This window comes from Anastrepha obliqua, chromosome 4 (assembly GCF_027943255.1).
Source record: "Anastrepha obliqua isolate idAnaObli1 chromosome 4, idAnaObli1_1.0, whole genome shotgun sequence".
Taxonomy (NCBI): Eukaryota; Metazoa; Arthropoda; class Insecta; order Diptera; family Tephritidae; genus Anastrepha; species Anastrepha obliqua.
In genome coordinates, this window is record NC_072895.1 from 96,285,071 (window position 1) to 96,309,860 (window position 24,790).

A 24,790-nucleotide genomic window follows, 5' to 3' on the forward strand; every position below is an offset into this window, starting at 1 on the left:
TTCTGAAAAGAAAGACTTGGCGGTCACATTTACATCGAAAATGTCGTTTTCTAAACATATAGACTTTATGATTGCCAAGTCTAGATCTATGCTTGGCTTTGTAATAAGGAATTCAAGGGATTTCGAGGATATTTCTACACTGAGGAATTTGTATTTTTCTCTTGTGAGATCAAAGCTCGAATATTGCAGCATTATTTGGGATCCATTCTATATGGGTTCATCTTTAAGAATTGAGAAGGTTTTTTTTTATTTATTTGTTTTTTTTTTTTTGTTTTTTGGTGGGTGAGGTAGGGTTAAAAATGCCTTCGCGCTTATAGCGACCGTCGTCTACTGCGTCGTGTGGTGTGGCCACTAAAACGATCCCTCCTCACCCTTTCCGGAACTGCTTTGGGCATCCATAAAGGACCAATTCTATTCACCCACGTCTGGGTCCACCATATTTGTAGCCAGCTTTCATGCTATAGGCTCGTCTTCTTGTGTCTCTATCTGTGCGGCTTCGCTTTGTTGCACTGTGTCGAGGTCCATCTTTTTCATCGTTCGGTGCTTCCCAGTATATGCACTTGTAATCGGTTACCTCACCCATGCTGTATAGCTAACTCGGAAAGTATCCGTGGCCGGAGAGGAACTGAGTTCAGAAGTGGTTCATTTCTCCGCAGTTCCTTTGGACCCATTTGTCAATTGATGGAATAAGTTTCGTCGTCCATCTGCCACTCGGTTCAGTGTCCTATCGGCTTTGCCAGTGCAGCATTGCAGGTTCGCGTCTCCGTTCTGGGAAGCTAGTGATGACGTGTTTCTTATAGGAGTCCCACGCAACCATTCGTTCCCGGACCATGAGGTCGATGGGTATCTGGCCGCTGATCACGAAAATTGCAGCACTTGAGACAGTGCGGTAGGCTGAGGCGACTCTGAGTGCCGCTGTTCGTTGCACAGCCTCCAGTGCTTTGCGCTTGGCTTTGCAATTTAGCACAACTTTACAATTTAACACAATTCCCCATACTTCCAAGAATTGAGAAGGTTCAAAAACGTTTCAATAGATTTGCTATTCATTCACTTCGTTGGTAATGTTTATAAGGGACATAGTTACAAACCATATCACATGGCACTTCTTGCTGGAGCTAATACTTTTTAATTGTCCCACTCGTAACCTTAGACTCAGCAAGACCAATCTCAAGATCAATTTTAGTCGAAATGAACCGTTTGCACGTTGTACATATAAGGCAGTCTACCAAATTATGCAAAAATTTGGATATATTCTCTAACTCACGAGAGACTTTCAAATCAAAACTTGATCTGCAGAAACACTTTTTGAATTGTGACTAATGTATATCACAGTATTGTTTACCGTATATTATATTTAAGCTTTAGTATTAGTAATCCATTTGAATTGTACTTTAATTGATGAAAGAATGAATAAATAAATAATAATTATATCTATCTCTTTGTCTCTCTTCTCATTCCAGGTAAACTATAAATACTTTACGTTTTGCCAACCAAATGTATTGGGCTGTAAGTAATATATGTAAGCAACATATCTGAATCTTAAAACTATTATATTTAATTAATTTTTCCAACGCCCTGACTTTCAAATTCCACACATCCCTTTTACTCAGGAAGCTGTTTTAATTGAATGCCAACTAACTGGAAATAGCCGATTTTCTTAGCACACAAACCGTATATGCACACACACACATTATCTCCATATCCCTTGTTAATAATCTTTAGTGATAATTTTACAAATTTTCCTGTTACGTGATGAGAAGGACTTTATTGCCAGAGACTTGCGAACGATGGCGCGGCTTATGTGAAAGTTAAAAATCCCACAAGGACATGCACATAATCATTAACACACGCTTAGATTGTGGCAAGATGACTAGAGCAACTAGAACAATGGACAAAAGGAGCAACAACAACAATAAAAACAACAGCAGAGAACAAAGCAAACAACACAAATGATGATAATATGCATAATGACAAAAACAACAAAAGCTACATTGGGTAGTAAACATAATAAGTAAAGCCAAAAATAAACTGCCAGTAGTCAAACAACAAACAATATCCTTTTAATGTCCTTTTTAAACACACACACACACACGCACACATACCAATAATTGAAATGACCACTGAGCGTCAGCAACAGAAACCAGTGTACTTGGTAATGAGGGATGAGGAATGAGGGTACAAAATTAAGGTTCATATATAAGTATTTAAGTTCTTTTTTCTGCTTTGCTACTCTTCTGCTTTACGCTTAAGTGGAGGAAAATTAATATGCGTGATGTGACAACAGCAGTCAGGAAAGCAGCTTTACATACGAAGAAATATAACAAATATGGGTATGCAAAGAGCGTGCGAGGAGTGCTTGGTCATTAATATGTGAAAGAAGAAGAAGAACAAGAAGAAGAAGAAAGAAGAGGAGAAATAAATTATGCAAGCAAGCAGGGAAGTTATAACGGCTGACAACATGGAATGCTAAGTCCAAAAAGCCTTTGTCCAACTTCGAGTTCTATTTCATTATTTTTTGTTACTCTAAGGCACACATTCACAAAAGATCGTATGTATGTATGTGTGTGCGCGCATCTATACAGCATCTGTTGTTGATTTCTAAGGGTCAGTTAGTGAACGTTTGGTCACACAGTCAGTGGCCGTTTTCCCTTCAAATAGTTTGCCGCTGAGCAACTTTTTATTGAAAGATCACCAAAAATTACCAAAAAATGCCGACAAAAATTTTCTCAGCATTCATAGGCAAGTAAACAAGTATGCAGAAGTGGTCTAGGAAGCTGTAAAGGGACTGGCAGCGACACCAGCACAACTTTAAGGCGGTCAAACTTGTCGCCTGCTGTCTGCTGCGGCAGGGGAAAACTAGAAATAGTTGCAAGCCATCATAGTTGGCTCAGCATAGATTGACATTATTTGCAACTCGAATTCACCCCAGCAAGTTCAGCTATTAGCAGTAGCAGGCGAACTGTAATCTGTATTATAAAGTATAATTTTTTTTTGTTGCTTCTCATTAACATTTTTTGCTACTTTTATTTCTTCAAATCACGTTTTTTTCCTGCCCAAAATCGTATGTGCTTTTTTCAGTTGTTTTATCTTTTCCCTTGTGTCCGTTAAATTAGCTCGTTTGCTCGACCTTGTTGATTTCAAGTTCACTTGCAACAACAAAAATGCATAACATTTTGCACTTTTTTCCAAAATTTCCCACATTTGACAGCGCAGCAGCTTGCAGAGTTCAGCGATGTGATCATTTTTGACAAACTTGTATTTTTTGCAGCCACAGCTGGAAAAACTAATTTTTTCGCGCGTTTTCGCATGTGAGTTGTGTGCTTGCGTGGCCACTGTCATCGCAACTCATAATACAACAAAGTAGTGGTTAGCTGAGCTTTTGTGTGCTGTGACTGCATCATAACCTTAATTGGCTCCTTCGATATTCAGCTGTGGTATCCACCTACTCCAATCTCTCTCTCTCTCTGCCCTTTAACGCACAACCCACTTAGCACACCTTGTTTAAGCTATTTGCCTTGCAGGCGTTGAACCTGAAAATGGAAGTAAAATAGTAAATATTGACTCGAAATTATACCAAAGTAGGCCACGCGCCTACCAAAACTCTTTTCAGCGTCACTCTCCAAGGCTGTCCTACTTGCATGCCAGTTCACCCCATTCCTATTGACCAGTTAATGCTCAGCCAACTAGTTTTGGTCGCGTGTCCCATATCAGCATAGCGAACTCGCCTCGATTTACCTAAGACGCTTGTGAAAACAATAGAAAAAACAAGCAAAAAGAAGAAGCAACTTACGCCTCTCTCAGTGCGTAGCCGCAGCGCCACAAACGTCGCATGCCTGCCGTACATATCAATCCAATTCGCTGCGTTTGTTCATTACTATGTATATGCAAGTATATGTGTGTGTTTGTTATATATGTATGTGTGTGTGCAGGTGACCACTCGGTTCAACCAGCACAAAGGCGCACTTGGCATGCCAGCAGTCGGCGGTGACGACTTTATCTGCAATTCGGAGGGGTTCGCCACTGCTCAGCCTTTTGTTTGTGCTTGTTGTTACTTTTTCTAACAGCGCATACTCATATATACATATGTACGCATTAAGTATACTGCATTATGTTTTCAAAGCTATTATAATATTACTATTTTTTTCCTAATTACTTATTATTTTGCAGTTCTCCGCTGGCCCATGTCGGACAGGTCGGACAGGATCACTGTGTCCACGTTGGTTTGCATATTTTGTTAATGTCATGTGAAGTGCGCGAGCTTGTGCCCTTTGTAACCCCGTTCCCAGCTGCTTTACTCCACTACTCTTCACTCCACTTCGAATCACTTTCATTTCATTTTATTTTTATTGTCTCTGGTTGTACAAGTTTGTGGTAGCGTACGCAGTGCAGTTAGACACGCGTCGATATCCTTTAATGGGACGGCGCATCCCAAATCGAGACCATGCCAAATGCGTGCTGGCTGTTTACTCATTCGTATTGTGTCATCCCTTCTATCCATGGCGTAGGCATGAAAGGAAAAAGTTGCCTTTTTGTACTTTTTGCGTTCATGGCGTTACGTCAATCCGATTTGCTTCTAGTCAACGCACAGTGCGACGACTCTGTGTAAAAATGGGCAAAAATAGTAAGGCGCCAAATTGAAAAGTGAATTCAAAGAAAGTTGTGAATAGTCGCACACTCATTTCAAAAAGAACTAATAGGAATTTTGATTTCTTAATTGGAATTTTTGACTAATATTCAGTGCTTTGGCAATCGGATTTGTGCTCAGACGCTCGTCCGACTCGACGATTTCCATGATTTTAGCAATGTTTTCGTTGATTGATCTACTAGCAAGTACCTCATAATCATCGACGTCCATATTTTCTGTGCGAAATCTTTGGAATCACCACTTTGGTGCTGCCGTCGGTATCAAGTATTTGGGGCCATAAAAGGCGCAATAGCTAGCTCCACCTCAACACTGTCGTCGTGCTACAAGTACTGAAGAATATATCAAATTTTCTCTTTATTTATGCATATTTTGTAAGGATGGAATACATGATTGGCTTTATCATACTCAAAGCTATGCTGGGTTAGGGCACAAGCGTGGCAAGTCGAGGGATCTTCCTGGCCGTGGATACATCGGTGGCGCTCGACGAAACTTCTAAGGCTAACGAAGCCGCAGCTCTCAAATTTGGCGAGAGTCTTTACCAGGCATTATCCATTAGGTATCCATGTGGCGATACTCGGGATTATCTCAAGCCCTCTCTGCAGAAGCTATCTGGAGGATGCAGTGAAATCATCTCAGCTCTTACTTCTCAGCTGCCCTTCTCTCGTCCGGCTAGGATTCAAACATCTGGGCTCTCACTTGCGAATATAGCCGGTTTAAACATTGAACACCAGGTGATTTTCATGAGTAGTTCAAAACGGTTAACGCAATGTAATTACTCATTATTTAGTCATCATCCTGCAATACAAAGTACCTTTTTCATTCTTCCCCGCCTGTTCGGTTTTTGTTTATTCACCCACTCTGTTATTTCTCTGTCCAGCATCACGGCGAATTTTATTCTGTATTCAAGAGGGCCCTCGCTTGGGCAGTCATTTACCCTCCTATTCAAAGCTATTAAAAAACTTTTTTTTGTGTTGTTTGAAGCGTAACATCGCCCTTAAATTATCACTAAAAACCTCTTGCAGAAAACAGTCACAGTGATGCGGGGTAATCTCGCTGGTACTCATTATATTTCTCATTATTGTATGTATGAAATCTCTATACATATATTTTGTAGATTTTTCTAAATACACCCGCCTAAATGGATTTTGAGCTCGTTAGGGCTTGGTTGGTTGGTTGGTTGGTTGGTTTAGGTGGTGATTCTTCCAGAATCCCACTAGCGCTTCCGCACCATTTTGTTGCCACATCCTTGTTACCAACTTGTTTACCAGTTACTTATAGCATGACTATATCCAGTCTGTGCGGTTCAGGAACCTTATCAGGTTGTTGACATCTAAGCCAGACAGCTGTTCCAGACTCTCGAATATCGGTTTACCCAGGGTTAACATTCTGTCCTTCCCTAGGGCAGGGCATTCGCAGAGGAAATGGAAGATTGTTTCCTTTTTCTCCGGTTGCTTACAACTGTGACAGTATGTGTTGTGAGGGATGTCCATTTTGGCTGCTTGTTCTCCCACAGACCAAAAGCCAGTTATGACTGCCATTAGTATCCAGGTGTCCCGTCGTTTCGTGTTTATCAATGTTGACGTTTGCTGAAGGTTGTAGGTGGGCCATCGTTAGGACTTTCGCCAGCATTTTTTGCGACACCCTTTCTTGGACTTTTTCCTTTTTTTTGGCACTTTGCTAAGTAATTTTATAAACTGAATTTGATATGAAGAATACATTTTTCGATATTACCCGAGTTTGTAAAAAAATGGAAGAATCCGTTAAAAATCCGAAAAAGTGCATAGAATTCACGCCATGGTGACAAATATTTCCGATAAATATTTTAGAAAAACTTTTTGAACTTTTCTTAAAACAATGCGTCAAATATACCCCTAAAGCCGCAAGTTAGGGAGTTAAAATATTCCGCAAAAATGGATTGTCTGCCACTGCAGAAAAAGTTAATGTGCTGACCTTTAACTTTTTTTGTAAAAATAGTCTAATTTGATTCATTTTCAAATGTATTTACCCGGTTTTCTGTTGCAACCAAAAAGTTTTGAATTTTTTTTACTGCGTTGTTTTGCACTTAAACAAAACAATTTGGGAATATTATGCCGATCAAGTAGCTATTTGCATCGCTAACTCCTTTGACAGACTTTTCTTTGTTCTTTTCCCATAGAGTTTTATTAAAATTGAGGAATTTGTAATAATTTTTAAAATTTTTCACTTAAAAATTTTTTTTTTATCTAACAATTTTTTAATTTTAAAAATTTTTTAATTTTAAAACTTTTTAATTTTTAGCTCTTCTCGTTTTTCAATTTTTTAACTTTACATTATTTTTAATTTTTTAAAATGTTTTTTTTTTTTTTCTTAAACATCACACAGTAGCACATCGTAGTGTGTTTGTCGACTTTAGTCCTTTCACTCTTCCCTTTTATTACTCATATCTGATTTTGTAGTTGATTGTAGTTTTATTTGTCCTTGTCTATTTGTTTTATTCACATACAATACAAATTTATTTTTGGGTTGACGCTCATTTGACAACCTTGTGGAACTTTCACTTTGACGTTTGTGATTTTTACCGCTTGATTATGGCGTTTTAGTTAACTCGCCTGCGTCTAATGATAAAGCATTGCTGTAAAGTATGTTGTGGTGTGGGTTTAGGGGAGTGAATTCTTTGGTTTTTTTTTTTTTCATTTTCGTTTTGATTAATGTAAATAATAACAGAATGCATATTTTTTATTCTATACCATTTGTCTTTTGGTTAACATTGTTTTGTGTAATATTTCTTGTAGTCATAATACTTTATCTTTATTGTGTCAAATGAGCACTCAAAGTGGGTTATACGACCTGATAATTTTGGAGACAATAAAATATATTATCTAATTGAAAGTCATTGCTTGCTATTCGGCTGGGTAATAAAATAAAATTTCACCCTATGCTTGTGAATATAAATTGAGTTATACACAAAAATGGAGTTTTACAAACTTTACTGCTTAACTGTAGTCAAGCACTGCACTGGGTGTGGGCGGGTGGTAAAAAGTTTGAAGGATTAGGGCATAGTGCCCGAAGATTTGATTTTTTACTAGATATTTTAAAGCAATGACTATCTTCCGTACCAACTTTCAGACCAATTGTTCTGTTAGGTTTGATTTGCTATTGAGGAAAAATCTTCTGTTACTTACGTAAAAATGAAAAAAATAGAAAAAAAAAGAAAAGTGTTCACATAAGACACTATTCTTGAAGGAACTAACACTATTTCAAAAAAAAAAACTTCTACTTCCAACAGTCAAAAGGAACTGATGACGCACCCCGTTAAGGCACAATTGCCTGCAGTGATCGAAAGATTTCATAAATCATGAGGAAAGGTTTCGTTTCGATGGCTAAAATCAGTACGAATAGCTCCCATATTTAGTTACATAGTCATAGTCGCAATATTAAGCGCCAAGCATCTATGATTTATTTCTTAACCTCAAAAAAATTAACCCCCCAAAAAAAAAATAATAATAGTTATATTTTTTTAGCAGGCCGAAAACATTTCGAGGACCATAAAAAACAAAAACATTAAAAGGACCAAACCAATATTAAAAAGAAGTTAAGAAAAAATATTTATTTTGCTTTTTCAGGCCGAAAAATCTAAGAAAATTTTTTGCAGGCCGCCAAATCTTTCCTTTCTCTGCGTTTTATAATAGGGCAAAACACAAAAATTAAAAGAAAGGATTAAGGGCAAATATTTATTTATTTTTTATTTTATTTTATAAAGGTTTAGATAACAATAAAATTATTATACAAACTGGAAGTAGTACAGCGCTAGCATCGGAGGCTTTCAGCTGAAATATTTATTTTTCTCTCTCATACCAAAAACATTTCACTCTGCCCGCGTATTATAATAGGACCATAAAAAAGTTAAAAAAAAAAACATGGAAGGGCAAATATTTAGTTTTCTTTCTCAGACCGAAAACTTGCCGTCGTATTTAAATAAGATCACAACAAAATTAAAAAAAATATTTAAGCAACAACATTTATTTTGCTTTTTCAGGCCGAAAAATGTTCCCTTTGTCCAAGTATTATAATAGGACTACAACAAAAATTAAAAACAAAATTTTTATTTTCCTTTCTCAGACCGAAAACTCTTCAGCTCGACCTCGTATTACTTAATTTTAATTTAAGTATTTATTAATTTTTTAAGTACCTATTTTCTGTATCAGTCCGAAAACTGTTCATCCCTTTACCGTTTTACGAAATAAAACAAAATTACTTTGAGTGATGCAAATCCTTATTTTAATCTTTACGCGCTCCATTGCCTGTCTGTTTGTATAGCGAAGCTGTTTTCACGAGTGTCTTATATGTTTGACATATGACGCCATTTGCAAAAATTAGAAATCTTCCGATGGGATGATCAATTTTGCGCCATCTTGTACAATTTACTCCAATATGAATTTAAACGCCTCCACTAGTTTTTTGTTCCACAATTTGAACTGAATTAAGTGCTAAAGAAATTACTTACCGAGGAAGTCTTCATCTGACGAAAGTTAACTACCACAAAAAGTACCACAACATTTCTACATTTCGATTTCGCGAAATTATTTGTTCTCGGAATCGTCGGTATGAAATGAATCGATTCGATCTTTCTCATAAACTCTCCCCCCCCCCCCCCCCCTTCCCACCCACCTTCCCCACCCTCTCCTTTCTCCCCGTTCGTCATATCGGTTTCCTACGCCTCTTTTCCCTTGCAATAGTATTACAATAGATGAACTAAAGTTCTTCGTCCAAGTAGGCTCCCTTTCTGGGCAACCATTATAACCTAACCTACTCGTAAATGAAAAAAAACACGAAAAGAAACAAAACTGTATCGTTTTTCTTTTCAAATCGGAATGCACACCTGAAATATATTTTCCATCCCGTATTTTATGTTGTCACTTCCCTAATCTTCAATAGACCAGCCAGCTTCAGAGTGACTAATGAAAGCTAAAAGGCCTTGGCCGCCGCAAGCCTAACAGTAAAAAGATCAACTAAACGTTTCCCGAAGAAAATCAATCTTAATCAAAGCAAGGCTCCACGTTGTTCAGAAATACTCGGTAATCTGTGTCAGCACACGCATACATCCAATGCATAATCAAATACAGCCGTTTATAAGCGGTGAGCTATCCTGCGCGCAACTTCAAATCGACCCCACTTACCAGATGAATGGACGCGAACTCTGATTTTAGCCTGTAAAACGATTGCTCTGTCGCTAACGTTTGCACATCCCAGCTGCTGTAGTAAAGTTTTTGAAATTCTTTCTGCTTTCGCTTCCCCAAAAACTTACAAAAAACTTAAATAAAATACGTAATTGTCAATCATTACAGTAAACTTAAATATTCACTCTACAATTCTACCCAATTTGGCTGTCAATATGACCAGCCGACTCTAATCCTCACTTGCAATCATAAACGCATTCATTTTTTGCGTTAATCCACAGGTAATCCTCCCCAGCGCTCCAATCCTCCAATCCAGTGAATAACCATTTAAACTGTCAAATTGATTGACTATATAAAACGGCGCTAAAGCGTGTCAGAATCAACAAAACAGAAGCAACACCAACGCACACCATCACTCACTAGGGCACACACTCAAACACCTACACAATCCACACTGTCCGAAACATTGAACTCCTCACTTCCTGCTCTACTGCGCACTTCCACCTACTCCCAAGTGCATTAATTTTTTATTAGCCGCAGATTTAACGTGCAACCAAACAGCTGATGCGCGTCGCTTGTCAATATCAGCTGTGCACGCGCCCGCAATAAACGTCAAAGCGAGGTGTTAGAGAGCGCACGTGGGTTGAAGCGTGGCAGAGGAGCAGAGTAAGCGGCGCTTGATTGAGCGCTGATAATCACTGCCCTTCAACATATTTGACAGCAAATTAAATTGTGATTTGCCAAAGCGGCAAGTGAGAAGCAAATTGTTTTAAAAAAATCAAAAATAAAAGAAAACAAGTGAAGGCAAAAAAATAACTGTATATAAGTAAAATACGCTCCGAACAATTTGAATAAAAAGACACAATTTTATGAGTAACAATACCGAGCTGTCAAAGCGTAATGCTAAAAAACTGATGCCGCATTGAGTACAATAAAAACAAGAGCAAAACAAAAAATGGGTTTACAAAGAAATTCATTCAAATGATAAGCGTGGAAGTGGCGACAAGTAGAAAAAAGGTTACAATAAACTCATGCAAAAAAGGCGAGCTTCAATAACAATGCCACGGCAACGAGCGCTGCGCAGCCAAAACGACATAGAGTTTGCTAGAAATATTTTCATCCATGTGTGTATGTATTGCTGCACACAAATCCGAAGGTGGCCTCAGCCACAGCGTAGGAGTACTTGTGAGTGCTTGGAGTAGTGTGCGTGCGTGCAACATTGCAGAGCGTAAGTGGGTGTCAGTTTTGGTTGCTGATTGTCAAATTACGCTGAGCGCCATGTTGACAGCAATTTGACAGCAGTCAAGCGTACCGAAAAAATGCCACAACAACACCAACATCCAAGCAAAACGTGAGTGAATACCATCAATAAGCACAAGAAGACAACAATTCCAGTTGAAGATGCCTACGAATAGTTGGAGCAAGAAAAAGTCTACACAGTTAGACGTGTTGAAAGTCGATAGGGAAATTTTCATGGCGCGCGAAAAAAGGCATTGAGTGCTTGGCTGTGGGGATGTGTTGAATGCGCACTGCCGCCTTTGCCAACAAAAGGCATAATACAATTTCACTAGACAAACAATTGTGGTTTTGGGTTACCATAGCGACAACAATGCGCACTTAATTTCAGTGAGTGAGTAAATAAAGGAGCAGCGTTTGCTTTTTTCTTTTAAAGTGCATGAATTGGTGTTTGCTGCGGCAGTAATGCTGGTGATTTTAATGTGATTAAGTATTTGTGAGTTCTCCTTGATAAACATACCTACATGGAGAGAAGCTACAGTAATTTCTCTGCCTAACGGCTTTACATGGACATAGTTAAAATACCGACTTTTTTTAATTTTTTAGGTTTTTGTATGGTGCGGAAGTCCTCTAATTTCTATATTTTGAATTTGTATTTCATTTTTTTTTTTGTTTATTTGAAAGCTTAAAAATAAAACTCTAAAAATTAATATATTATATCTTAACAAAAGTTAATATTGATAATTTTAAAGTTTGAAATTTGAAAGACTAAAAATTGTATGATTGAAAAATGGAGTATAAATTTCTTTTTATATTGAAATTTTTTTATAGTATAAGGAATTTTACAATTTTAAAAATTACAACTAAATAAAAAAATAAATAAAAATGTTTAACATTTAAGAATTTCCATGCACAAAATTAGGACTCTAAAAGATTAAAAAATTTAATTTTTATAAAAGTAGAGAGTTAGAACAGAAATTTAAAATTTCAAGAAATTTAAAATTTAAGAAATTTAAAATTTATTTCAATAAATTTATAAATAGAAAAAAAAACTTAAAATTTTAATAATATTAACTAGTTTAGAAATTGGACTTTTAGAAAATTTAAGCATTTCGTGACTCAAATATTAATTTTAAATAAATAAAAATTTAAGAATTTTCAAATAAGAAATTTGAAGATTTAAAAATACTATAACTTTTGAAAATTCAAAAATAAACATTTTTAAAAGTTAAAAAATTTTAACATAAATATTTCGGTAATGAATAATTTTTAATTGAAGAAACATAGATGTGTAGAGATGTGTAGTAATTAATGTGAAATTAAAAAAATTGTAATTTTTCGTAATTCGAAAATAATTTTTGCTTTTTATTTAAAATTTTACAGATTTTGACGTTTATTAATTTTTAGAATTTTAAACAGGACGATTTGCAATTTTAAAAACCAAAAGTCGTAATAAATCTTTGTGTCATTTTTTTCAGTTTCATTAAAATTTTATGTTCTAATATTTCGACGTCTTTTAAACAAGGATAAATTAAAAAAAAAAAAGTAAAAATCAAAAGTTTAAGAATTTAAAATAAAAATTATTTTCGAATTACGAAATTTTAAAATTTTTCAAAATTAAAATATTAAATATAAAATTTTTCATTAGTAAATTAAAATTTTCAAATTTTTTAAATTTTTCATAAAAAATTTCAAACGAAAAAAAAATTATTTTAATATGAGTTGAACGAATTTAGGCTTTCAAAATTTAAGATTTTAGTTTTAATAAAAGCACAAAAATGGAGCAGAAATAAAAACTGAATTTTTTTTTTTAATTTCATGATTTGAAGATTTATTTCTTTAAATTTAGACGTTATAAATGCGCGAATAGACTAGAAAATGAAACTTTAAAAAATTAAAAATTACATAATGTGAAAATTTATTAAATTAATTTTTTATTTATTTTTTTATAAATAATTTTTTATTCATAAATATTTTATTTTTTATAATAATTAAGTGATAAAAATTAAATACAAAAATTTAAAGTTTAATTATTTAAGAATAAATACGTGGAAAATGCACTGATAAATTTAAAAATTATTTAGAATGATTATTCCTTTTAATTTAAAAAAATAACTTCAAATTTAAATTAAAAAATACTAAACCCATGTCCTGTTGAGCGTCTCCAATGCTTGACTAACGCACTCGTTAAAATTCATTGTCACGCCAAACATACTTTCACCGCTGTAACCTATCGCTTTGTTTGTTCTCTATACCCGTTTACGACCCTATAACCTGCCCGACAGTTTGCTAAAAAGAATTTTTCTTGTAGTGCATGTCAAATACAAATTTGTTTATCGTACATTTCATGGCACAATTCACTGTCAACTGCGCGCCCTTTGCCTTACCGCAAATTGTATTTCATTCTTTCTTTTTTGGATTTATTTTTTTTTTTTGTATTTTTATTTCTTCGCATTCATTGTCTGCGCTCAAGTACCTTTTCACTTATCTCGCACAAAAACAAATATATATTGTGGATATTTTTTTCCACTTTTTATTACTTCACATTCATTGTCTTTCTGCCAACCTCAAGCGCCATTTCACTTTTACGCCTCACCGCATTGTTTCTTACCGCTGAAAACAACTCTGCGCACAATTCCACAACGGGATAACTTCAAATCGAGCGCTACTGCTGCAAGGGTTGGGCTGTGTGCGAAAGGTTTCAAGGAAGATATGGCAAATTGGAATTGTATTATGTGTGACTTGTAAGGCAAAGAACAACAAGCAACGAAAAATGGAAAAATAATAAAAGATGCCACATCCGAGAGACAAAAGAAAGGATTTCAAGTATTTATGATGCTGTTACTTTAACCTTTCACCTTTTCACACGTAGCTGCATAAGACACCTTTAACACGCTTTTAGCAATCATTTATTTCTTTATACGCAACTCGTGCGCCTTTTACTCGCACAATTTATGGCACGTCAAGGTGTTTGACTCTGGCGAAAATAAACGTGAAAAAAACAGTGCTCGGGTGTCCCGCATGTAGACAATAATAAAAATTAAGCACACTCGCGCGTCTAACACGCGTGAAAAGGGTTGCTGGCCCTTAACGCCTCAGCGCTTTCGCTTACGGTCAAATGCTTGTAAACCTAAACATGTAAATACAAAAAATGTAAAACCTGTCTCTGTGTATGTGTGTAGTCTATACGCTCATTATTGCTCTACTCCTTGCATGGGACATGGCGCATAACCGTTGTCAGTCGCTGACATAAAGTGACTGCTGAAGTGCGTAGCTAATTTATCATCTATTTGCATGAGCTCTCACTTTCCTTATTAGGGCTACATTTGCAACTTTATTTTTTTTTTTTCTTTTTTTGGTTTTGGGTTTCCCGCGCATTGCTGCATCTTTGCTTGTTTGGGGCGCTGTCACAAAGTGTCCTTTCGCAAATACTAATTGCTTTATTGTCGTCGTGTGTTGCTGCGCGTGCCTATGCGGCAAAGTAAAAAAAAATGTCAAGAAGTAATATAAAATAACTGTGTCCTTGCATACTTGTTAGGTGACTTTTCCGTGTCGCACCCCATATCCTTAAACAGGACATAGGCCCATATTTGCATGCCTAACAGTAATTTATGCAAAATCCGTCAACAAGCGCGTGTGGAACTTTATTTCTGTTTATTTTTTCGCCTTCAGCATACACATAAATATACCTACATTTTATTGCTGCTTATTTTTGTGGCACTCCTGCCTTGCCTAATATTTTTATAACCCCATAAAGCGTTTTTTTACTGTCACAACAAAGAAAGGTGTGTGTATGTTTTGAAAAATTGAAATTTCCCTACTTTCACTGACTTTTAAGGTGTTTGGCATGCATCGTCTCGCATCGCCTCTTAATACGCTTTGCTAATAATGTGCGCTAATAAATTAATGTCCTGTCTCTCCTGTCCTACTGGTTCTCATATGACGCGTATGTGTGTCGCGTTCGTGTTATGTGATATGCGCCAACTATCACTGAAATACGAGAAAAAGGTGCGCGCTTTATACTTCCTCGATTACTCCTTCTTTGCTTCCGCTAAACGCAGCTGCTGTTTACTTTCCACAACCAGAGGTCAGCGGTTAGTGGGCTCTTCTCGAGTACTGCCGTACATTTTGAGTGTTCCGCCCTTACCACAGGAAGCCGGTGTGCGCGTTTGTATTAGCTGGTGTTAGCTTTTAATAACTCACCTACATCTTATTATCCTTCACGCTTGCACATGCCACGATAGGTATTGTAAGCCAACATAGATGCATGTGTGTGTGCACCTGAAGGGTTGTATTAAATTACGTAATTATTAACTGGTTACCAGTAATTTTAAACAAGCTTTGTGGGCAATTTTTGGGTAAGTTCGATGGTTTCTTATTAACTGCCATTATCGACTTACCTGAGTGGCAAAGAGTCCTTAAGCAATTGCTATACTGGACTTATTTATGTTATTTATTAAAGCGTGTCTTCTCCCTTCACTTCTCAGCTCAAAAGCGTTATTTTCTCTAATGGGTGTAATATTGAAATATTCATTTTCCTGCAGCACCTTCTGTTTAGATAGGAATGGCTGGCTCGCTCTTACACATACACCTATCTAAGTAGGCCAAGGTCATGTGCGTTGCTATCACCGATCTCCTATGGGTCCATAGCTTACCACAAGCTCTGCATCGAGCAATAATACTCCCTGCTAACCTGATGCTTCTTTGCGATGCAGTGGGTTTCGAGAGGTAGGTAGGTGGAATGGTTGAAGTGCCAGTCTGGCACTCCTCATGTAACACTAAAGTGCCATTTTGATACCATTATGAGACCTCCAACTGGCAGATATCTACAGCCAACAATAGCAGATGATATAATGGAGAAGATTGATGGGATTTAGGTTGGCGCACTGCCCCAGGCTGTCGAAGAAAGAGCACCCAGTGATCTTAATCTTCTAGCAAACACAGGTACGAGTTTGGTAATTAAATGACGAGGAGTACAAAAGACTTTCTGAGTCCTCCGAATATTCTACTGGGCCAAAGAGTTTTCGCAATTGCACATGAAGAAATGGAGCTCCATCTTTTCTGCGCTTTCCTGAGAAATAATTTGTGTAGTTCACCTTTAACAACCGTCAGGGGGATGCTGATGTCCGGGTAGGAAGTGTAGAAGTATACAAACTTTTTCCTGTGAAAACTAGAGAGTTATAGGTAAATCGTGGCTTACTTTTCTCTTCTTGAAACAGTTTCACCATCTTGAACAGTCGCGAAATTTTCGCATCTGGGAGCATGCCAAATATTATTCTTTTGAGGATAAAGATTACAGTTACTTTCAAGCTTCAGAGGATAGACAGTCATCTCACCTCATGAGAAGGCCGAGTGAGCCGTTACTAGAATTCAGAAAGTAAGTCCGGGAATGGAGCCTCCCCAGAAGAGGAAGAAGAATTGTTTTACAGGACATACCACTCAACGCTGTAGACGACGGTCGCTGTAAGTGCGAAGGCATTTTAAACTTTACCTCATCCACCAAAAACAAGACAAAATAAAAAAAGGCCGGTTGAGCTACTAACTTTAGTGTGTCCCAGCCGTAAAGTTTAAATAAAAGCATTAAAAGCATTAAAAACCTTCTCCAATACCGGTTAATACTGATAGTTCAAAGACCGACTGTAGCATCGAAGCAGGAGTCTATGACCTACAATCTGGAAACCTTATTTTCATCAGGCACACCTTTTTTTTAGTCTGAGATGGAAGCCAGATACCTTCGTTTGACGCCGTCTACAAATAATGGTTGGACCTACAAACGTATTGGCATGCATTCGGGAAGCCGACTAAGTGCTCTTAAGCTTAAAAGCAAATGAGTTTTTCAAGCTGATAATGGGACTTCATCTGTTTATAGACATCGTACTCATGAGCAGGGTACATCTCGCAAGAATACCTGTTCACGGCCGCCGTAGCCGACTGGGTTGGTTCATAACTTGTAGAGGTTCGAAACCCGCACTAAACACCAATTGATAAAAACAGTTTTTTTATAACGGCAGTGTCTCCAATTTCAAACCTCCGAGTAAATTTCTGTCAAAAATCCTCAGAAAAAACCATCTGCCATTCAGGGGCGACATAAAATTGTAGGTATCCCGGTTTTATGGAAAGCATAAAGGCGCTTTCTTTTTCCCCAACCTAATAACAATACCTGCGCCAAGAAAAGACTTTCATTTCTAAGTACAGTAGGTTCTGTTTTTATGCGGCTTTTTTTTATGCGGTTTTGAAATAGTGCGGTTTTTTTTTTTAATTACAAAATGCATGTCGACCTATCGGGAATTGTACATATAAACAAGATTCTAAACCAGCTAAGCAAAAACTCATCACAGATTACATCAGAAATGCTAACCCTACAAGTATGGAAGATATATAAAGATATAATTTTCAAAAATACAATATTTTGTTTATGCGATTTTATTTAATTATTTCAGATTCATGCGGTCTATGGAACGTATCTATAGTAATAATATGGGACTAGTGCCCTTTTTTATGCGATTTTATTACATTATTTCAGATTTATGCGGTTTTAGCATTTGAAACGTATCTATAGTTTTACTATAGAACTAGTAGCTTTTTTTATGCTGTTTTTTTTTTATGCTGCTTCTTGCGGAACGTATCTACCGCATAAAAACAGAACCTACTGTAAATAACCGCTTGTTAAATTTAGCGTAGCACATTTTGTCCAGCGCAAGTTGTGTAACGAAAAGCAAGGCGAGCAGAGTACTTAAAGTTTCAATGCACAGCTCACACTAGGGTTTCGCCTCTTAGGATTGCGGTGCCCATAAGTAGAAACCACAACTCGAGCAGTATCTGCCTAATATATAAATATCTTGAGAGGTTTCTTCTTGATACGTGGATCAGTGAAAGCCAAAGCATACTTTGTTGAGTCCTGCTTTGTTGTCTTATCACGCGTCCTGCAAAGCGTCGGCCTTGTTTGTTGTAGCTGTAGCACTAAAACCTGATACTGATGCTCGCATTCAATGTGATTGCTATGTCTAGCTCAGTTCTAAGGCGGCTGAGAGAAGAATAGTTGTGTGGCTACTTGACTGCTGGTGCTTGTGTGACTTTGACTGGATTTCACTGCTTTTAGATCAGCGCAACCGCCTGCGCATTCGGTCGCCGGTTATTTATTTATTTATTTACTTATTTATATATCCTGTGTATAAATTGAATCCAGAATTAACTACTTTTCTTGTCTATTCCTTCCTAACTAATAATCATCAGAATTATTCATTTTTCTGTCTATTTCTGTCTTGAATCTTAATAACAGAATATTCGATTTCATTTCCGTTCGTAGAACTGACGCCGAATTCATCTTCACTGCTTCACACCTCGTCGCTAAGCCTCTAATGTCTTTAACCTAATTATTAACTCCCGTCATAACTTTGTTTATTGATTTCTCATAACTATTTCATGGCAAACTGAATTCATAGTCACTCCGCCTACCATTTAAGCGGTCATTCACTTGGTGAAAGAGCAACATGGCCGGCTGTACGGCATCAAGCAAAAATTTTTAGGAAATGAATTGGCTTATTTGGTAAATTCACTGTATACGAGTATGCCACGAAGAGTTTCACTTATTTAAGAAAAACAATGCATAGCCATAAAGAAAGTATAAATAAAAGCAAATAAAAGCAAAGTAAAGCAGCAGGATACTCGTGGGCAAAATTGTAGTGGGATGTGGGCACATATGTGGGGCTCGCAGGCAAGGATTTAATCGATAAAATTGTCGTTGTTGTAGGCGTTGACGGCGGCAAAGGAAATTGGGATAATCCCATAGCTCGTCAGTAGTGAATTTACTTACACATACACATTCAAGTGTATACGATTCCGTTTATGTGTTAATACAGGATTGTATTGTACTTTCACACAACCTTCACTTAATTTGCCAAAAGCAGTGTTATTTATTAAATAAATGAATAAAAGAAAGCATTTCAAGTGAAATCATTAAAAAGAGGAATGAATGAATGATAAAAATTTAAGCTTACAGGTAAATTATTTGACGCATATTTTTACGCGCAAATAATTTTATTTTTATACGCTAGCAGGTGGCACTTCACAGGCTTAATATCTGTTTTTTCATATATATTTTCTTTTTTACTTTTAAAATTTACTTTGCAGTGAAATGCCATCTACAACAATAACAACAATCATATTTATCATTAATGTGTAATGAAAGTAGAATCTATTATAAGCTCTTATAAGCAAAATGTGTGCGCGTGTGCTTTCGCTAATGCATTCTTACAGTCCGCTTTAATGTTTGTACAGGGAATGGCATGTATTAAATGTCAACTACACCCAAAGGATACGGCGCACTAATACGTACATAAATCAACGCAACTTAAGACACGCCAATGCACACATAAACATATGTCATTGTGACGTTTCACAAGCCTAAGTTTACTGGCTGTCCAAAAGCACAAAAGATTGCTGCAGAGCCAGCCCACGCGGGTTGGTAATATTTGTAATAAGAACATGAAAATATATCGATTGAAGAATTGTGCGTTTGCACACAGCGGGGCATAGGCACTGCTGCGCCTTTCTATTGCTTTTATTTCAATTTATTGCCCTCTGTATTATTCCAGCCGTGATAGTGTAGTTTGGGTGTGTATGTATGTATGTGCATAAGAGTATTTCTTAACTAACGCCCGCTTTACTTTAATATTTATAGTATAGTCACATATTTGTTATTGCAAAGTCATAAATATAATGTGTTGTACTGTTTATGTTTTTGTTGATTTTTATTTTCTTATTTCATTCGTTGTGCCAATATTGCGATATTTTTTACGGGCTTTATGCTGCTTATTTATATGCTTTTATAACGTGCGAATGCCATCGATTAGTTGCGATATGCTTTAAGTCAGCATTTTACGCGAGTAGAAAAGTGTTGAGAGCTTATTTTGTACCCGATTGTTTATAGAGAGCATATACGCACATTTGCTATATATTTACGCGCATACTCAAAAAAATTTCGGTTACGTTCCACAAATTTTTTGAATGAGTTCCACACAATTGTGCGCCTGTCTCGGTTTTTAATCAATACTATTACGTAGAACTATGATGTGTCTGCTAAAATTAACATAGTCCACATATGTTCCACATGCGATCCACATTTTTTACTACTTCTAAACACCTATTTTACAATTCTCTCCTATGCCAGCAACATACTGCAAATATTTTATACTGTTTTGGAACTGTATTTTCAACAACCATATATTTTGTGAACATATATTCTTATGAAAACATTTTTTGGCTTTACTTAGGCATATACTACATGTGTACATACATACATGGTGCACAAATAGAGGAAGTATAAATATCTTTTTATCTATTAAATGAAAAAACAATCTGTTTGTCTTATCGCCCGTAAGGAAAATATAAAAATCTATTAAAAGCTGATAAATATCAAAACAGAGAATATCAGTAGAAATTATACAAAGCCATGTAAATATATGAATACACACATCTGGCATTTATCTGCATGTATACCTATATTTATGTATGTAAGGTACACCCAACTCAAAAATATTTGAAGGTAATTTTAGGCGAAAATAAATGCCCCACACATACATCATACGTGCTTGTTGTATAAGTATGTACTTTCAATTGCTCACACAAAAGCAAGGATATATATGTACGTATGCTAAGTTTTGATAGTCGATTTGGTTTAGGACCAGTGCTTTCAATATGAATGCTGAGAATTAATTCGATAACAGATTTGCATATTTTTTTACCAGGATATGCGTGCGGTTATTATTCTTCTTCTTTCATAGCGTTACAACGCGGGGAACGCCAAAGCTTCCTCCAAAATGCTCCTCCAAAGCGGTCTATTTTGACTGTTGCTCCGTAGTTACGTATTCCCAGCTTCTTAAGATCGTGTTCCACTGCGTCTATCCAACGGTTCCTCGGTCTGCCTTTGGCCTTCACGCCCTTTAGCTTTCCTGTCAAAGCTTTCTTCACGGTAAAGTCAACAGGCATACAGATCACATGACCTAGCCATCTTATGCGCTGCGCTTTAACAAAACGTACAGCTCTCTCGTTCTGAGTTAGATCGTACAGTTCAGAGTTCAATCGGATTCTATAGGTACCATCATCCCTTCTTATTGGGCCAAAGATCTTCCTTAAAATTTGTCTTCCATGCGAGCAATCTGAGCACAATCATCAACCTTAAGAGTCCATACCTCACAACCATATGTTAGGATTGGTCGAATAAGAGTCTTGTACATAGTGAACTTTGTAGCTTTAGACAAAAATCGAAACTTGAACAAGTTAAGGTGGGCGTAATACGCATTGTTGGCGGCGTTGATGCGATCCCTGCTGGCGGAAGTTGAATCACCGGTTATTATTCAATTTAAGCAGATTTTAGTCACGTTCGGCACACACGCTTCGTTTGAGTATAAGTTGTTATAATTAATCATATCCTTAACTTAATCAGATCCTAGCTGCATTCTGCAAGGATTTCAGGTATATTAATTGTAGCACTAAACTCTTTACCCAGGGCGTTAAGAGTGAAATGCGTTCCACGTAGGAGTATGTAATTTTCATCACTATTTCTAGTTTCCAGCTATCTGTGGCATTTCAAGTAATATTTAAAAGCAATCCACATGGCATCCACATACATATGTTCCACATACATTTCACGCTATGCAATTTCTTACTATTCATTACTATTTGTAGTATTTTCCAGCTATCTGTGATATTTCAAATAATATTTAAATACAATCCACATACCATCTACATATGTTCCATATACATTTCGCACTATATCACGTGCTTCTACCATAGAGAACCTAACATTTGGTATTTTTTTAATGAAACTTTCTTTTTTGCGTTCAGGGCAATTATTAAACTTGCAATTTTTAACAAAAGTAACGCTTATTAACATATACATATACAATTTTCTGCCCCTGTTTGAGAAAGGGATATGCCCACAGCATATAAGACAATAAAAGCAAGCTGTCAGTTAATCTTATGCAAAAGAAATTTTTTTTTAATCTGCATATGAGCTCAGATTTTTAATTTGACGCATAACATTGCAGTTGTATGTCTATAGACAGCCCTCAACGGAAGCAGCTGTAGCCAGCGGTTATTAGCGGTCGTTCGTCTACCTAATATCCCTTCCTGTACTCCACCTTGTTTCCCACTCTATCACTTTACGCTTACTTGCTGTGCTATGCCCTTTAGTAGTGTTTAATATCTTCGGCTGCCTCTTGCTTCCCTTGTAGGCAATATAATTTGAATTTCCTATAACATAAACATATTGCATATTGTCTCAGAGACTTCCTTCGCCGTGCACGTTATCCACATTGAACAGCAGGGATTGCAGCAAGTACTACCTAGCATTGTTTGTCCTTTCAATTTCTTGGTGCTTTGTTGCTTTATTAATGAATATTTATGCATAACATTTGGAGAACTTGACCAAAGGCGTGTGTATTTTTTTCCGCAAGCACTTCCACATACAACAACGCTCTTAATTCTGTCCGTTTTATCCCTTGACTCGAATAATAATACAAGCGAGGTGATCTCAATTTACCTTCCATTCAACAGATTCCCTCTTCGCTTTAGTGCATTTGCTTTGGCCATTGGATCTCACTATTTTTTTCATGTGTCCTCTTTTTGCTGTTGGTATTTTTTTTTTTTTGTTTGCTTGCTGTGCACTTATATTTATTTATTCTTTATACGCATGTAAAATATATGCTGCTTTTGCGTCATCAACTTGTGATTCATTTTAATAAATTCGTTTGAAAAAGGACTAAACTTTTAGCTTCGTTTCATCTGCTCAGCGAGTTTCCTTTTATTGCTTGCCATATGCTTGCGCATATACAAGCTCAAGTAAGTTGGTGTGTGTGCGTGTGAGTACGCCTTTATCCTTTCGCGCTTAAGTAAGTCCCTTGATGACTTTGCAGCACAAATTATGCAGATTAAGGGGTCATCAGCTGGCGACTACGCAGCAGACGTATTCAGTGTTGAATTCGTTCAATTCAAGCAGTGAAGGCAGATGGTGCTTTTGAGGTAGGTGTGCAGTAGTTAGAAGTGACAAGAGGTAGAAAAGTTGCGGAACGCAGCAAGCATTATGTGAAGCAAGAAGATGTTCAAGAAAGAAGAAGCAGAAAAAGAGTTGAAAAGAACTGCACGAAATCAGCGCATGTGGTAGAAAATGTGAAGTATTTTTCTTTTTTATTTGAGCAGAAGAGTACGAAATGAAGCAGCACAAGAAAAGGATTGAGATTTATGTTAAAAAAATGGCCGACGTAAATCACCTGATATTTCTTTATAGTTTCATAGCACAAGTCTAGGCGCAAATCGAATTACTTAGAGCCTTCAGCATAACAATGAATAAAACGGCAACGTACCATTCAGATTTCCTTCAAGCAGCAACCACTTGACAAGCCCAAGCGCCTTTGCAGGAACAAGCAATTTTCCAAGTTGACCGAGCACATTTCAACCTGAAATTTGCATAAAAATCGAATTTGCGTTAATGCACATACATACACATACATACACCATTTATGGCTATTGTACACTGCTTTGTAAGTCGTTTCAGCCTTAACAGGAGTAACACAGCTTGTGCTGTGAACTCTGTGAAACCCTTAATAAAAACTTACTCCTACTATTACCACCACTATTTCTGCTACTAATACCACTATGCGCGCATAATATTCAATTTATTTGATTTGAAAAATCGTTTTGTCCAGCAAATTCCAAATGAAGAGTTTTCAGGCGTCGTATACTGCTATTGTAGAATTCTGCTACATTCACCGCACTGCGAAGAACATAAGTTGCCACATACCCCAAGCAAGTTTCTTGGTATTTGTTGGCCCGCATTATTTATAATATGGCACGACATGCGTGTTGGGCTACCTTAATACATAAATATGTAAATGTAAATGAGTTTACATTACAGGCTATAATGATACACCCATACATGCATATATGAATTTACATATAATCATCCTGCACACACACATACATACACAGCCAAGTTTATGAAAGAGGCCTTCTGTGGTTTCCGATTTACATTTAAATTTCGTTTGCACAATTTCATTAAGCAAATTTCCGTGAAATACAGCTAAAACTTTTATTAAATTCTCAGACTTTCATCTCATTGAGTTTTATTGAAAGCGAACTAAACGAATTTATATTCTCACATAAGCGAAACGAAACTGGAAGATAAAATCTAAAAATACAATTTATTGCAAAAAATGTTTGTTTAGAAAATCACGATCAAAATTGTACTTGCTTACTATGCAGAGTGTTCCTAGTACAAATATCTTCCAGATTGATATATGATTTTGATAAAAAAAGTGGTTTTGTCATACAAAATATTCACTTTCAGCCAATAATGCATTCGCGGAGTTGAATTGCTTTGCGCTTGAGCAGGGCTAGAAAGCATTGCAAATTTTTCGTGAAAGTGAAGAAACTGCGTTACCAAAAGCCTCAGCCCTCACCAACATAAATGGTTTGTAAGGCTGAAATGCAAAAAGCCGCACCACCTCGTGCAGTAATCAACTCCTTTGCAAGTTTTGCGCAAAGCATCATCATATTAATTGTATTATACAAAAACCGACGAAAATTGTTCGTTAGTTTATTTTTGTTAACTAGTTACAGTAAAAATGAACACAAAAAAAAAAAACAAAACTAGAAACACTTCTTGGAAAAAAGTTTTGTACAAGGCGCATTTTCTTTTCCGTGCCTATACTAGCAATAAAATCAAGGCTTGATTATCAGAAATTCCATTCTAAAA

At 36.5% G+C, this 24,790-nt stretch overlaps 1 protein-coding gene across 1 annotated transcript in view; it reads left to right on the plus strand.

The window, feature by feature from the left end:
* Window positions 1-1,465: 1,465 nt before the first annotated feature.
* The window catches only part of LOC129246278 (uncharacterized), a 131,795-nt gene continuing 108,470 nt past the window's right edge, over window positions 1,466-24,790 (plus strand). Inside the window, exon 1 of the mRNA XM_054884973.1 lies at window positions 1,466-1,506. Coding sequence (XP_054740948.1) covers window positions 1,495-1,506 — 12 coding nt within the window. The 5' untranslated portion in view covers window positions 1,466-1,494. The remainder of the gene's footprint in view (window positions 1,507-24,790) is intronic.